The 15455-nt window shown below is 35.6% G+C and overlaps 1 protein-coding gene across 1 annotated transcript; it reads right to left on the reverse strand.

Annotated features, from left to right (window-relative positions):
- Positions 1 to 10539: 10539 nt before the first annotated feature.
- LOC110936879 (squalene epoxidase 3) lies at positions 10540 to 15385 on the reverse strand. The gene is made up of 7 exons (XM_022179293.2): positions 15086 to 15385; positions 12907 to 13018; positions 12613 to 12787; positions 12359 to 12527; positions 11470 to 11964; positions 10937 to 11215; positions 10540 to 10843 (listed from the first exon to the last, which is right to left on the reverse strand). The coding sequence occupies exons 1-7, from the start codon at positions 15353 to 15355 to the stop codon at positions 10730 to 10732; spliced, it is 1614 nt and encodes a 537-aa protein (XP_022034985.1). The 5' UTR covers positions 15356 to 15385; the 3' UTR covers positions 10540 to 10729.
- Positions 15386 to 15455: the final 70 nt, after the last annotated feature.

Genomic DNA, 15455 nt, shown 5'->3' on the forward strand with positions numbered 1-15455 from the left:
GAATCAGTTGAACTTTGTGTGAAAATTTAAGTAGATCAGTATACTGACAATCTATGTGAAACGTTTAGAACTTAAAGTGTTTATAGCTCAATGGTGCTAGTGATTTGTCATAAACTGATATGATCCTCTAACGCAAACTCAAACAAAAATATTATTTGTAAATATTTGTTTACTGCGTTATGTTTCAGGAAAATACAAAAAGATTTTGTTTCTTCTTTATTTTCGACTACCGATGTCTGAGAAGCTGGGTTTCAAAATCTGAGTATGCTGAACGTGTTTCTGAAAATAAACAAGTTCATTAATTTGAAACTTGAAGGTTTAAATGAAAATCAAAAACAATTTGTGAGATCTCCAAGGTCATTAATTTGGACTTGAAAGATTTTTTGTGAGGTATTGGAAACTTAAATCTGTCAAATTTTATAAAGTTATTTGATAGGGGGACTGGAGTCGGGTAATCCTAGATAAATACATATTGTTACATTTATACAATAGAGTCAGGTTCTCGATCCAAAAATATTTTAAGAACCAGGTCATCATTCCTGGGAAAATCTAAAAAAAAACTTTCACTGTCACATATTTGAAATGCTCCAGATTATGTTTAGAGCTAGGTCTTTTATCTTAAAATTGTCAAATATCTTATAAATGGTTTGAGATTTGCAGATGAAAGTGCCAGATTACGATCCCGATAGCTGAGACTAAGGGGGAGTCCGAAGACGAGCTCATCGCAAGGGGGAGCTTGTAATCAAAGAACCAGATGTCGATCATAAAAGCACGGAAGCTTTACAAAAAGGGGAGCCTGAAGAAAGAGTCAATCGAAAGGGGGAGCTGATTCAGAACGCAGAATCAAGAGGAGTTTGAAGAGGGAGTCTGTGATTGCTGAAGATGTTAAAGCTTCGTAAAGACTCAGAGAGAGAGAGAGAAAAAAGACAGAAAGCTACGAGATTGACTGCGGTAAATTTATGTATTTCCTTGTCATGTTGTATTTCCAATTATTGTATTTATCACTATTCTTCATCATTTGATTCGACGAACGCAATCGGATCGTTCGCTAATCTCCGATGTATTAAATACGAATCGAACGTTAAATAAATTAAAATTCCATTGATTCGATTGATCGCAATTCAAGAAAATGTCTTACTGTGACCATAGGGGTGCAATTCATTCAATTGTATCGGATGTAAACACGCTAAATTACTAGAGGTTAACTGCAGTGGAGGATTAGAGGATTCAAGCTCGTAATTATTGTTGATTTTGGTGTTATGGTGAGATGAAAACAAACCACAGGGAAATTTTTGTTTTTTGGATGCGAAATGAAAAGTGACCCGAACAACATATGTCAAATTGTAATTAACTCAAAATCAAAATTCTTATGCATGCATGACATTTCTTTCATGCTAGTAACAGATAAATTTATGTCTATAAAGTAAAAAAGATAAAATAATTCAATTTCTTAATTCCTTATCATGACAATAATCTCGAATATAAATAAGAACTTTCAATGAAACTCTTCAATATAAAACAAAATAAAGATACGAGAAAACGGGACCAATGTCGGTGTGAGGAAGAAAATGGGGCCAAAGGGACCCAATGGGAAAATTACACAATGGTCAAGGGGGGACAAGGTGACAACATGGGCCCTCCTTTGTTGTTAATATTCACCTCACTCTACATGTAACATGTACCAACTAGCACCTAACCATCTAAAGTCCAAACACTACTATGACTTATAAACCCAGCCAACCATCTTTTCAACTTGGCTTGGTCTAAGGAACCTCATGTCACGCTATTATAGATGATGATGTTTACGCGGCTATTGTCACAACTCACGGTGTGTCAAGTTCAAGATGTCGATCAAGAAGGTTGTATTAAGATTTTGGAAGTACCCACGCAAGAAATGAACGCTTGAGAGTATTGAAGAGTCGAGACCTTCAAGGAGGATCGTGGAAGCGTCTTGAATCATCCCATGTTTTATGTTCTAGACTTCGAGCTTGGCGTTACATATAAATATTTCAAAAGTAAATTGTGTACATAATTTATTGCAACATATTAATATTAAATTTAAAGTTTGGTTAAGTCTCTGATGTGTCCAATGAAAAAAAAAATCCTGTCATTACTCACGACGAGTCAAGAATCAAGATGCCAACCAAGAATTTTATCGTGGAGGTGTTTTTATGTTCTAGACTTTGAACGTATTGCATAGAGGGTTAAAGAAACATATTAATATTAGAACTTAAATTTATATAAGATTTTTAGAATTCAAAATTTATATTTTTAGTTATATCAGATCTTCCGAAATAAATTGTAAAGTTTAATTACACTTTAAAATGAAAAATACACTTGAAAAAGGGTCTACTTTGGTTGTAAAGTTTAATTATACTTTAAAATGAAAAAATACACTTGAAAAAGGGTCTACTTTGGTTAGGGTCAGGGAAACCTTAGCACAACCCAGTCTTTTTGGGCCAATGCTCCCTAAATCATTATGGACAATGAATCTGGTCAATATACGATCCAACACTGGTTTTGTACCCCTTTAGATAAATGCAACACCAAAAGGTAAGAATTTTATGATTATGGTATTCACTTTTGGTATCAAATTATAGTTGGGGTGTTTACTTTGAAGACATTGCTTTGAATTTTTTTTTTTTTTTTTTTATGTTTCATTTAAGGTTAAGAGTATAAAATAAACAAGTTAACAAAATGACCATAAAAAATAAGTTAACTTATGGTATCATTTTATAAAAGTTAGAAGTAGTAAGAATTTGATTAAAAAAATAAGAAAATATCTTTCCTTTTCTTTAACGACCAACGAATCCTCCCAATGGGCTACTGAAAAAATTCACCACATCGGGATACACACGCCTCTGAATCGGGGAAAACCCCAACCTAGGGCCGAAGCCCGTGAACACTCGCTCGAAGGCACAACAATGTGGTGAGGTAAAACCCGCATAGTTCAAGGATCGAACTATCGATCACCACCTACTTACCTAGTCTCCCATCATCAACAGGTGCCGCCAAAACTAAATGATAGGGGCAGAAATCGAACATGAGTCACTTGAAACACCATGTTTCTCTCCCTTACCACTCTATACCACCAGCTCATTGACATCTTATTTTCCTTAACTTTTCCTCTTTTTTTCTTAGCATTTCACTTTCACACTATTTTACTGAAGTTTTTAAAATCTTTAATCGAATAATAGTGGCCACTAATGGATGAAGTCCTTGATGGTCATAGTTACTACTAATAATCAATTACTACTAATAATCAGTTACTAGTGATAAGTAATTTTCATGCACCTTTGCATTAATCATGCGAAACCGAAGTAACTTACCATGGCTTTTCAACATGGATATCAATTTTTTCCCACCAGGGGCGCCAATTCCAATGCAAACCCAGTCAGCCCTCTCCAAGGGTTTAGCCACTTGGACCCAACCTAAGGCAATGCCCCCTTGCACGCTCGAGCTAGTTGGTGTATGAAAGAAGAGTATTCAACAAAAGTGTACTCCATACCATATAACTCGTATCGAAATTTATATTTACTTCCCTTTGATCTTAAGTAACAGTGGCGGTTGTGGCGGGTGGTGATGGTTGTTAGGGGCGAAGGATAGTTGATATTCGGGGGTGCACGGTGCACCCGTCCCCAAATGTTTCGGTTAGAAGTATAAAATTTCCAATTTTTCGTCCAAAAATTTTAAAATTATAAAAGATCGCCCCCACCCCCCAATTATTTTGCTTAAATCCATGAGTCACCGCCCCTCTGAAACTTTTGGTCAAGCTCCGCAACTGATGGTTGTGGTGGTTGCAAATGGGTGTTGGCGGTATCGTGGTTGCTGGTTGTAATAGCGGTGGCCATAGTTTCTGATGAGTGGTGGTGATATGGTAGTTGCCGGTTATGATGGTGGTGGCTAGAAAATATTTAGAGGGAGAAAGGGGTATTGTAATTGTGGTGTGGGGCCAGAGAATAATGTTAGAGGGAGAAAGGGATGAGAGAGAAAGATATTTTTATATTTTTTGTTGAACGGTAAATTTGGATCATTGCGGGTCACCCTGAAGTATTATTGTGTCACCAGCGGAACCACCCGATCATATGCATCTCCACTAGGCTATAATGCTTATTCACCAATTTAAGAGAAAACCCAATAAATCTGAGAAAACCATTTTGTGAGAATCGGACCGAGGACCTAATGATCCCTAAGCTTTATCTCATCCCCAAGATGCCACTAGCCTATAATGCCATGGGTAAGAAATTTTATATAGTTATAATTTTTTGTAAAGATACTAAAATATCATTTTCATTACATGTAAAATTACAAAAATGCTTATACTTTAAATCTAGGGAGCAGATTAAAAAAAAGTTGTGATTTCAAGGAGGAAAATAACACTTTTTAAACCATTGAGGGTAAAACCGTTAAAACGATCAAACCATATGAAGCAAAATGGAAGTTAACTCCACGTTAAACTAGTAATAGAATTGAAATTGAAATTCTTCTATATATTAAAAAGTGAATGCTTTGAACAGTAATAATATAATATAATATAAGTATATTAAAAAGTCAATGTTTTGAATAGTAAGATCGTGGGGTATGGTGGGGTAGGGGTTTACGGCATGGGTTGACAGTGAATGCTTTGAACAGTAATAATATAATATAAGTATATTAAAAAGTCAATGTTTTGAATAGTAAGATCGTGGGGTATGGTGGGGGTTTACGGCATGGGTTGACACGTGGAGTTCGAGCCCCCCCCCCCCTTGGTAAGTGACGTGTCCGTGGGGTATGGTGGGGCGTGGCTTGGCTAGGTGTATTAAAATAAAAAATGGCCCGCTATGCCCTAGCCAACAAGCCAATAAGAGCCGGCCACATAGGATCGCTAGCATGCCCCAGGGCCGGCCTTAAACTCCTGCAGTCCCGCCCAAGGGGCCACGCTCAAACCCAAGCCCACCCAGGGTGGTGACTTGGGCATTTCTCTCCATCCTCCGCCCCATACCCCATAGTCAAAGTAGAAAAAGACAATGTTTTGAACAGTAACTAGAAAAGGTTATAATAATAAATATAGTTTTTTTAATTATTTTTATTATCTTCTTTACTTTTTGAGTTAGATAAATTTATGTTAACTGGTACTGGTATCGTAAATACCAATACGGTTATCGGTACATGAAGGTAAAAGCCGACACCAGCCTGGTACAGAAAACACCAAAAGTCGGTATCGAATTGATTTTGAAAATCTTTTAGTTCGGAAAATTCGCTACTGCTACCCGGTACCATTTGTTCATCCCTGATCACGGGTGTCGTACGAACAACAATGGTATCGTGCAACTTTTTTTGTTGATTTTCTTCTACTTTTAATGATTTCTTTTTTAAGTTTCAGAGGTAGGGATAAGCTCGATGCTAACCAATACTGAATCGGTACTGGTACCGAAATACCAGTTACGTACCGGTATATGAAGGTAAAAAACGGTAGCGAACCGGTAGCAGGAACGCCAAAAGTCGTACCGAATTGGTATTTAAGATCTTTCGGTTCAGGAAATTCGGTACCGGTACCCAGTATCATTTGCTAATCTCTGACCAAAGGTTTCATACGAACAACGTTATTACCATACAACTTTTTTGGTTGATTTTCTTTTGGTTATCTTTTAGTGTTTTTTCCTATATTTTCTTTTTATTCTTGTGAATGGTTTCGTACGCAACGCGCTTGTAGTGATTTCAAAACACATGTAAGCACAGACTAAACAACAAAAGACGTTCGCCGCAACGCGACGATAGTAAAAAACTAGTTAGTTTAATTCGTGAGTTTTTGTTGTATTTATGGCTTCTTGGGTTTTTTTTTATGGTTTGAGTTTGACCTAGCATCCTAATTTGAGCTTGATTTTCTTAAAAATATATGCACGTTAACACTTAACAGCCAAAAAAATCAATATGAATATGTTAGAACATGTTTAGTATGAGGTTTGAGATGCTATATCATCGGTTTTTGGAAGTTTTTTGCTAGCTATATAAGACTAGATATTTTATTTTTTATAACCACGGCGTATATATAGCATGTTTTTAGTGAGAAGTTGGGGTGGCAAAAGTGATGGGTTAGACACGTTTGGGTCATGTGTTAGAATGTGTATAGGTTAGGATGAGTTTTGGTTAGGATGGGGTTTTTAAGAAAAAGATTAGTATGAGTATGGGTTATGATGAGTTTATTAAAAAGTAAGATGGGTTTGGGTAAATATTGATTCGCCTTTCAATGATGACAGGCAAACAATAAAACATAAAAAAAAATAAAAACAAAAAAAACTTTGTATAAAACATTGTTAAAGAACAAAAATCGATTATATTTAATTCGTTCGATTCCATATAAAACTTTGTATGAAAGTATGCACGCTGCAACGTATTTTATTAGCATAACGAAAAGGGGAAACGCCGTCGCTTTATATGAAAAGAAGTAATTCTATAAATGTGAGGTAGCTTTGATTATATGTACGTATGTGTTTTGATTATTTGTACATTACTATTTATAACTTGGGTTTTTTTTGGAGAGTGACTTTTTATGTACATGACTTAGATGTCATCGCCCGTCAGCCCCGCACTTGAAGACGCGATGTTCTATCGGGCCCCGGCTCCCACGCAAGCTGATCTCCCCCGGAAACCATACTGCCCCCACACGAGAGACTCGCTGGAGTAACAGCTGAATAAAACCGGGTGTGCCCTCAGGACCGCACCATGCATCGGTAGGATAAGATCCATCATTGGGACGTCCCCCCCCCCAAATACCCGCAGCCGGGAGTTAAACCAACTACATGGGGACCAACTGGGCTAGGGGAGGGGATATTCATAACTTGGTTTTAACTGTAACTAGTAATAAGACCCGCGCGCGTTGCGGCGCGGGTACTTCGCAAACATCAAATGAATTAGTCCAAGCGTTAGGCATATGATTGAACTCAGTTTAACCTATATAAGTATCGCGATTGGATCAATACGTAAAGTAAATTGAATATATACCATACAATCATAAGATATTATATGCGACCCGACTAACTCGAATGCCGTCAAGTCAAAACAAATATGCGACTTGAATCATACGTAGGAAATGTACAAAATAAAGCACGAAAGTGTACACCAAGTTAGCGTCGAAATGTAGACAAACTCGAACTTATAGGAAAAAGTATACGAAATTTGTGTCGAAATGTAGACAAACTCGAATATTTACCGGCTATGCGGCGTGATTATATATAGATTATTAGCGACCCTTTACGTTAAAACATAGACCAAGTCAAATTTAATCGACGAATCAAAATGTATTATGTGACCGATTGTTTTTAAACAAAACTTACGCCGACACGTACATAGAAAGTATGCTCGAAAACGTATTATAATTGAAAACAAAATTTACTTGGAAACGTGGACCAACTTGAATTTATATTTTCAAATCAAGACATATTATATTTGACCTGAATAGTTTCTGAGCAAAACTGACATCGAAACATACATAAAAAGTAAGCACAAAAACGTATTATATTTGATCCGACTTGTTTTCAAACAATTTTTTTCATCGAAATGTAGACCAACACATTTTTATACCAACATGTACATAAAAATAAGCACACAACAATTTTTTTTAAGTTAACGAACGAATGTATTAAGAAAAAAGCAGAATATATATACTCTCAATGGGGTCAAAGTAACATTTTATAAAGTTTACAAAAAGTTAAAGGATTAAAAATTACATTGCCTAAACTAAAGGGACTAAAAAAGGATGAAAATGAAAGTTGAAAAACTTGGATGTCAAAAAGGAATGTCTAAGGGGTAAAATGAACTTTGAAAAAACTTAAGGGCTTAAAATAAGAATGTCCACTGACATTCCTCTATCCACATAAATTTGGACAATCATCAAATCCTTTCCTTTCCATTTTAGGAACAATGTTTTATCTATTTTACCTCTTGTGAACCCAATAGCATTTTATGAAACTTTGAAGATGCCAATGTTAAGGGGCTAAAATTGCAACATCCGTGAAAGTATGGGGGGAGGAAGGCAAAGCCGGTGTCGTCAACACAAAAACTCTGGAAGGGTCAAAGTGGCATTTACAAAGTTCATAAAAAGTTAAGTGGTTAAAAATTGCATTTTTCTAAACCTAGGGGCTAAGAAAGGGTAAAGATAAAATTTGATAAAGTTTTGCGGTAAGAATGAAACTATAACAAAGTTGGGGCTGAAAAGGAAACTACCACAATGTTGGAGTGTCAAAGGCAAACTATTTGTAAAATGGAGTAGTAATTTAGGGACTAAATTTGCCATTTTATAAAACTTTGAAGATACCAAAGTCAAGGGGCTAAAATTGCAACATCCGTGAAAGTATGGGGGGAGGCAAAACCGGTGTCGTCAACACAAAAACTCTTGAGGGGGTCAAATTGGCATTTACAAAGTTAATAAAAAGTTAAGTGGTTAAAAATTGCATTTTCTAAACCTAAGGGCTAAGAAATGGTAAAGATAAAATTTGATAAAGTTTTGAGGTAAAAAAGAAACTATAACAAAGTTTAGGCTAAAAAGGAAACTACCACAAAATTGGAATATCAAAAACAAACTATTTGTAAAATGGAGTAGAAGTTTAGGAACTAAATTTGTAATTTTATAAAACTTTAAAGATATAAAGTCAAGGGGCTAAAATTAAAATATCCGTAAAAGTAGGGGGAGAAAGGCAAAGCCGGTGGGGTTTCCACCAACTTTGTCCTTTAAGATTTAGTAGAATATATATACATCGGTAAACAAAATAAAAGTAATTTTAATAATAATAAATTTAGAAAAAAAAATAGTATGTCAGATGCGCTGACCGTTTTGTATAATATGCCTATGAGTATCTAGTGAACAAACCAAACCTATGCAAGTCCACAGTCCACTCGATTGATTCCAAATTTTGCGCTTTTAAATTTAGTTAAGTTTATAGGACCATACAAATCATCAATGCCCAGTCATTTAGAGGAAAAAAAATTTCTAGGTTGGGAACCGAACCCAATTTTAAAACTGAACCAAACCCATTTTGAAACCTGCGTTTGAACCCGGTTTGGACCGACCCCGAACTGCAGCTTGAAACCAATTTGGTCAAACCCAAAACGAACCGGTCGAAACCTTGTTTCAAACCGGTCAAATCCGATTCTTTCCCTCCCCTATAAACCAGGTTGAAATCTGAACCGGTTTCACCCAAAACTGGTTGACCCAATCCAAATCGGTTTTAACTTGAACCGATTTGTGCACCTCTAAACAAGGATATATCCATTTAATCTCTCCTAATTTAAGTTAATTGTCTGTACTTGATGAATCAAAATTGATGTTCTCAAAGCTTATACATCAACACTGATGAATTCAAACAATAAAGTTAGAACTATGGACTCAGCCCGAATGAAATTTTTGGCCCGATTCTTCACCGGGTTACACGAACTTGACGATCAAGTTATGAATGGTTATTAAGAACTGGCATGGTGATAACCAATCCATAACGGATTCGGTTGGAGTGAAAAAAAAAATCCAAGTCCGTAGACCCGCAACCCGGCCCGAATGGAGCATGCATGGCTCAACCTAACTCTGTCATCTTTTCAAGACATGGCAATGCATACCACGTTCTCATGTTAATCCTATTTTTTTAGTTTAATTTGCATCCTTTACATAGTTGTACTCTTTGCATTGTGACTAGTACTTTTAGTTCCCATTTCCCCTAAAGAGTAGGACATAGTTAGTGGTTAGTTTTTTTTGTGTTTCTTTCCTTTAAGTATGTGTTCGACATTAATGAAAAAACAGTTTTGTTGATGATGAAATTTCTTGTGTTAATTATCTCATGTGTGTGGGTTAATTAATTCGTCTATGCTTGCTCAACCGTGGCGCGTTGGGTGGTGAACTTAGACACGATATCTTAGCCGGAGTGGTGTATCTGTATCTTCGGTTGGACATCGCAGCCCTACCGTTTCGTTTGGTGGTGAATCTGTATCCAAACGAACCGTAGAACTATCTTTCATTTTACCGTTTGATTTGAACCGGTGATTCGGGGTCTTACTCCTATCACATGTACCTTATAGAGTACCAAATTCTTAAATTTATATAAAGTAGCGGGTTACACCCGCGCTTCGCGGCGAAGGCGACTCGATTTTTAATAAATTTTACATGGATCGTAGACGCTGTGGAAAAATAGCGTGATAGGCAGGAATCTGATCGGTATTGGTCCGGTTCATTAGCACCGACACTCGATATAACAGCAGAAAGAGAAAACTTAAAAGATAAAGTTGGGTTAAGTCCATAAGGATGTCAACACATAGTTTGCCTCGATTGAAAACCATAATAAACGAATGGCATTAACGGTTATAATAGTACCAATGCGGTACCGATGTTTTTCGGTGGGTATCAGCACAACCCACTTAAAAAATTATATCGACTATATAGTTTTTTGTAAGAAAAAACTAACGAAAGACAGTTATACACGAAAATAAAACTATCTGGTATTTTGAGTGTCTTGGGTAAATTTAAAACTTACAAAAAAAAAAATCACTCTTCATTTACATGTTATGAATTAATATAGATAGATTAATATCAATTATTAATAAATAATAGCAAACCACTCTCACATTTCTTTTACTTTGAAATGTCTAACACATACACATAAAGAATATACACACATATTTAGGACTGAAATTTACAATTGCAAGCCCTATATCTCCCTAGGATGTTATCTAATAATAAGCTGTGCCTATAATTGTCTTCAAACCAATATCATTGTGACCCCTTCTTTGAAGAAGCTCTGTTATATGCAGGCACACTAGCAGGAAAGAACATTTGCCTCACCCCTTCAGCTTTAATGATAGGAAAAATAATCCCCGACGCGCCCTGGTTAACGATAAAGCCAACGTTGGATGAGGAAAAATAAAACATAAAAAAAATCTAAAATTTTGGAAAACAACAAGAATCTTGATTACTCACCAGAATCAACCTAACACCGAGCCATAACCGTTTAGGGGTAGGTATAGGTAGCATAAGACGACCAAAGCCATAAACAGCCACCGCAAAGAAATGAAGGACTAAGCAAACCGGGCTTGGGTTTAGCCCAGAAAGGAGACCAACGGGCCCGGTTGAACAAATGCCACCTAGACTCAAGTAGTCAAAACATGCTTCTCGCATTTCTTTCCTTGCTTTGTCGGGTGATGCACAAAACACCACGTATAGAGCTCCGGCTAATGTGTTTATTGTAGACGCCACTGGCTGCATAAAAAACTAACTAATTAACCAACTATACGTATAGGGGCACATTTGTTTCAAAACCAGTAATATGTTGAGAACCGCATAATGCATTTGTAGCTATTGTTTTACATTATAGGTTTTGCGGTTCTCAACATACTATTGGTTCAGAAAGGAACATGCTTACATGCCCCTATATCTATATCTATATATATAACCTCATTTAACTATTAAACGAAAAGTGAACATAGAATTATGACTCGGGTCCCTCTTTTTACCTTGCGTAAGGTGTAGAATGACTCGAGATACTTGGTAAGCAAATTTGCATCAGTAAAATCATGCAACGGTTTAAGAAGGTCTCGTAACACAACAATGTCAGCAAGTGCAACGGTCATCCCTCCACCGGTCAAAGGATGGCGCATGTTGAAAGCATCGCCCAATAAAAGCGCGCCAGGTGTCGAAACAGGAGAGGCGGGCATGCTTCTGTTTGGCATTGTTTTTATATTCCCTGAATCAATAGCAGCCATAAATGCAGCATGCACCTCAGGTGGAACCTGAGGTGCCACAATGGTCTTCAAATACTTTGACATGTCACCATTACCTAGAGAAGGAAGGTTTTGACCAGGTATATCAACCAAACAACGAACTTCATTGCTGCTAATCGGATAAAATAAGATCGGTGATGGGTCGGCTAACACGACATGCCCGTGGTTTGGATACGGAAGCTCGCAGTTCTTCAAAACCAACCCCACAAAGCATGAGGGAACTTCAACCTGTAATTGACCAACAGTCAACACTAGAAAATCAAAATTGGTCAAACATTTATTATGTAAGGGGTTCATGATATGGTTTGAAACCGTGAAACCGCACATACCAGTCACGTGGTCCATTTTCTATAAAAAAATTGGTTCGTCAATGTAGGAATTTTACAAATCGTACTGAACGATTTGGTTTATGGTTTATACTCCGTTTTGAAATAAAACCGAATTAGAGTGTAGGATTTTGGCCTATGTAACATTTTTATATTTTACTTGGGACTTTTATTATTTTTATTTGGACCTCCCGACATTCGCGAATAATTCACACCTTTTCAAAAAAAAAAAAAAAAAAATAGTTGACTCACTATTTGACCTAAAAACCGTCAAAACCAGACTGTGAACAACATACCTGTGGCTTGCAAAGGGAACGACGCAAGTTAGAGAAACAACCATCGCAAACGATTGTAAGAGGCGCAAACACTTTGGTAACTTGACCAGATTTATTTTTATATTGAACACCTCTAATAGTTCCTTCATCTTCAATAAGGGATGTAACAGTACCCTGCTCCATAGTTACACTAGAAAGTTTTTAAAATCACTTGTAAGAAGCTAAACAACAAAGTTGAAGAAAAGTAAGATTACAAGAAAGAAACAAGTAGTAACTTAGGAAGAGTAGCGGCTTTCTCCCGCATCCTCTGAACGAATCGCCCATTGTGAAACGCTCGACCAGAAACGCCTGAACAAAATTTCTCAAGGGGATATGGTAATTTAGTGATCTTTCCATCTTTGAAAAGAGCATATCCAAGTATCCTTTGAGCATCTATTTCCTCCACACAGTCTGCATCCATTAAATAATGTTCACAACTAATGAATTATAATCGCGGTAATTACTTTGTGACAGTGGATTAAGAAACTAATTCTTATAATGTTGTCTAGCTAGAATACATACATACATACCTTGAAGACCCAACTCAATTAGCTTAAGGTATCCACCTGGTTGTAGCAATTCACCTACAATCCTGTCGGGTTCGGTTAAATCCCTTTCGATCACTCGAATTTTACGTCCTTCCTGTTATAACCGGTTGAAATACAGATTCTTAGACTAATAGCAGTTATGTAATCTACAAATAGTTCATTCTAATTGTTAAATTGCCACAAAATTAACCAGCGCAAGTCATCTCAATTTCTCACACTAACTCGGTAAGTGAAAGAGAATAACCAAAAAAGAAAGTCGTATATGAGCAAAACGATATCTACATGTGTTCAGTTCGTTGCAACGACTACATTATCAACATCGAAACGTAAATAAAAAACACATTATTTTGTAACTTAAAAAACATAATAAAAAATTTCAATTCTATTGATGTAACAAAAAATATTCAATTCTATCTATTGATGTAACAAAAAAATCCAATTTTAGTAATTATGGTTTTAAAAAACATATCAGGATTATATGTTGATGTATTTAATTTCCAAATAATATGGTCCATATGGTATTCGATTTTATAAATAATGAAAACTCAAACAAAACAAAACACAAAACATATACAAAAAAGAAAGAAAAGAAATTCAAGGTGAGAAGAAACACCAAGTGACCAAAGCACAAACGTACATGTCATTAAAGATATTTGTTTTTATATAAAGTAACCCCGTTTATCATTTTTGTCTTTTAAATAACATAATATAATGTTTCGTAAAGTTTCAAATATATCACTGTGACGTGTTTTTTTTATTTATGTCCCGATCAAAGTTTTATTTAAAATCGAACGGTTCAAATATAAATGGATTTAAAACGTGACATTTCCAAAATGATTGTAAATAATGAAAATTTTCATGCAAGAACTAACAATGTAACAAAAAAATTCAATTTTAATAATTTTGGTTTTAAAAAACATATCAGAATTATATATTATCCATATGTTTTCGATTTAAATTTATAAATCATGAAAACTCAACCATAAAATCAAAACTCAAACAAAAAGGAAAACAAAATTTAAAAAGAAAGAAAAGAAATTTAAGAGAGAGAAACTTTGATGGAGGTTCACAATATTATAAAATTATAAATAATAGCATGATGGCAATTTTGTAAATAAACCAAAAAAAAGAAGGGAACTTTTGTGTACTGTAGTTTGTGATATAGTATAATATTAGTATAATATAATATAATATAATAAAGTAACTGAGATCAAGGACGAGCTCGAGCTTTAAAAACTACTTACGTGCTTAGTGGTGGATCCAAAATTTTTTTCCACAAATTTTGGATATAATTTAATATATAGTATAATATAATAGAGTTCCTTTCGGTAGATTTTTACTATTTCTCACTAATTTTTTCTAAATCGTACAAGGTTTTCACTATTTTTTTTTTCCTTTTTTTTCCAAACCGAGAGGGTACGTGCTGGGTTCAAGCTTTTTAGAAACAGAGCTCGAAACGAACTCGATGTCTTTTAAGTTAAAACTGTGCACCGGCTCAGCCAGTCTACACCCTTGGCTATCAAATATTCCATGTAGCATGGTCGGACCATACAAATCAACAGTTCGATAAAAACAAAAATTCAAAGTTATGGTTCCATGTATCGATTGATTTAGCCACATCTTCCCAACCCTATCGAAATCACCAATATTCAAACAGCAAATTTCAAGGAATATATATCACATTCGGCCGACGGCTAGTGAGATTCATATCAACCCACACATGCATTGGATGCAACAATTAATCCCCTTCGTGCACGGAATTTTCATAGGAAGTATCACATTATTATGAATAAAGGTTTGCCATTATCTAAAATAGGGTTGTTCAAAAACTGGCAACTCATTATCAATAAATTATAAATATAAATAAATAAATTCTTTTGCGTATAAATTAATAATTATGTATTATGCATGCGTAAAACTATTACCTTTTTTTTAATATATTCATATGTGTAAAAAATATATAATAATAAAATGTTTTTCTTAAATAAACGAGCCTTCTCAAGCTTTTTAAAAGCTGAGCTAAATCTTGACACTTCAGCGCTTTACAATAAATAAGTCAAACCCAAACCCAATCTGAGCATGACTCGGCTCGTTTACCACCCTAATCCATATAAATAATTTTGGCACAGACAAAAACCTAACTTTCAAAACTGAATCTCACCTTGCCAAGAGTATGAGCAAGGGCGGCACCAGAGACACCAGCCCCGACGATGATGACGTCAGCATCTACAGACCCGTAACGAGGTTGAAAGCACTCTCCACATGTCAAATCGCTCCGATTTTTAAAAACGTTATTGTAACCATAAATTATCTTCCTCGAGTGAGAGACTGAGTTGCTTGTACGACGTCGTAGAATCAATTGAACAACAAAAGCTAATAAAGAAACGAAGAAAGTACCAACAATGTAGCTATTATCGATCGTATTCTCCATTATCTTCCCCTTGGTTGTTAAATATTGGTGTGTGGCGGGTTTTATAGAAACTATATGAGTTTATATTTTACAATTTGAGTACTTGGACTATTCGATAAAT

Source organism: Helianthus annuus, chromosome 7 (assembly GCF_002127325.2).
Source record: "Helianthus annuus cultivar XRQ/B chromosome 7, HanXRQr2.0-SUNRISE, whole genome shotgun sequence".
NCBI classification, from domain to species: domain Eukaryota; kingdom Viridiplantae; phylum Streptophyta; class Magnoliopsida; order Asterales; family Asteraceae; genus Helianthus; species Helianthus annuus.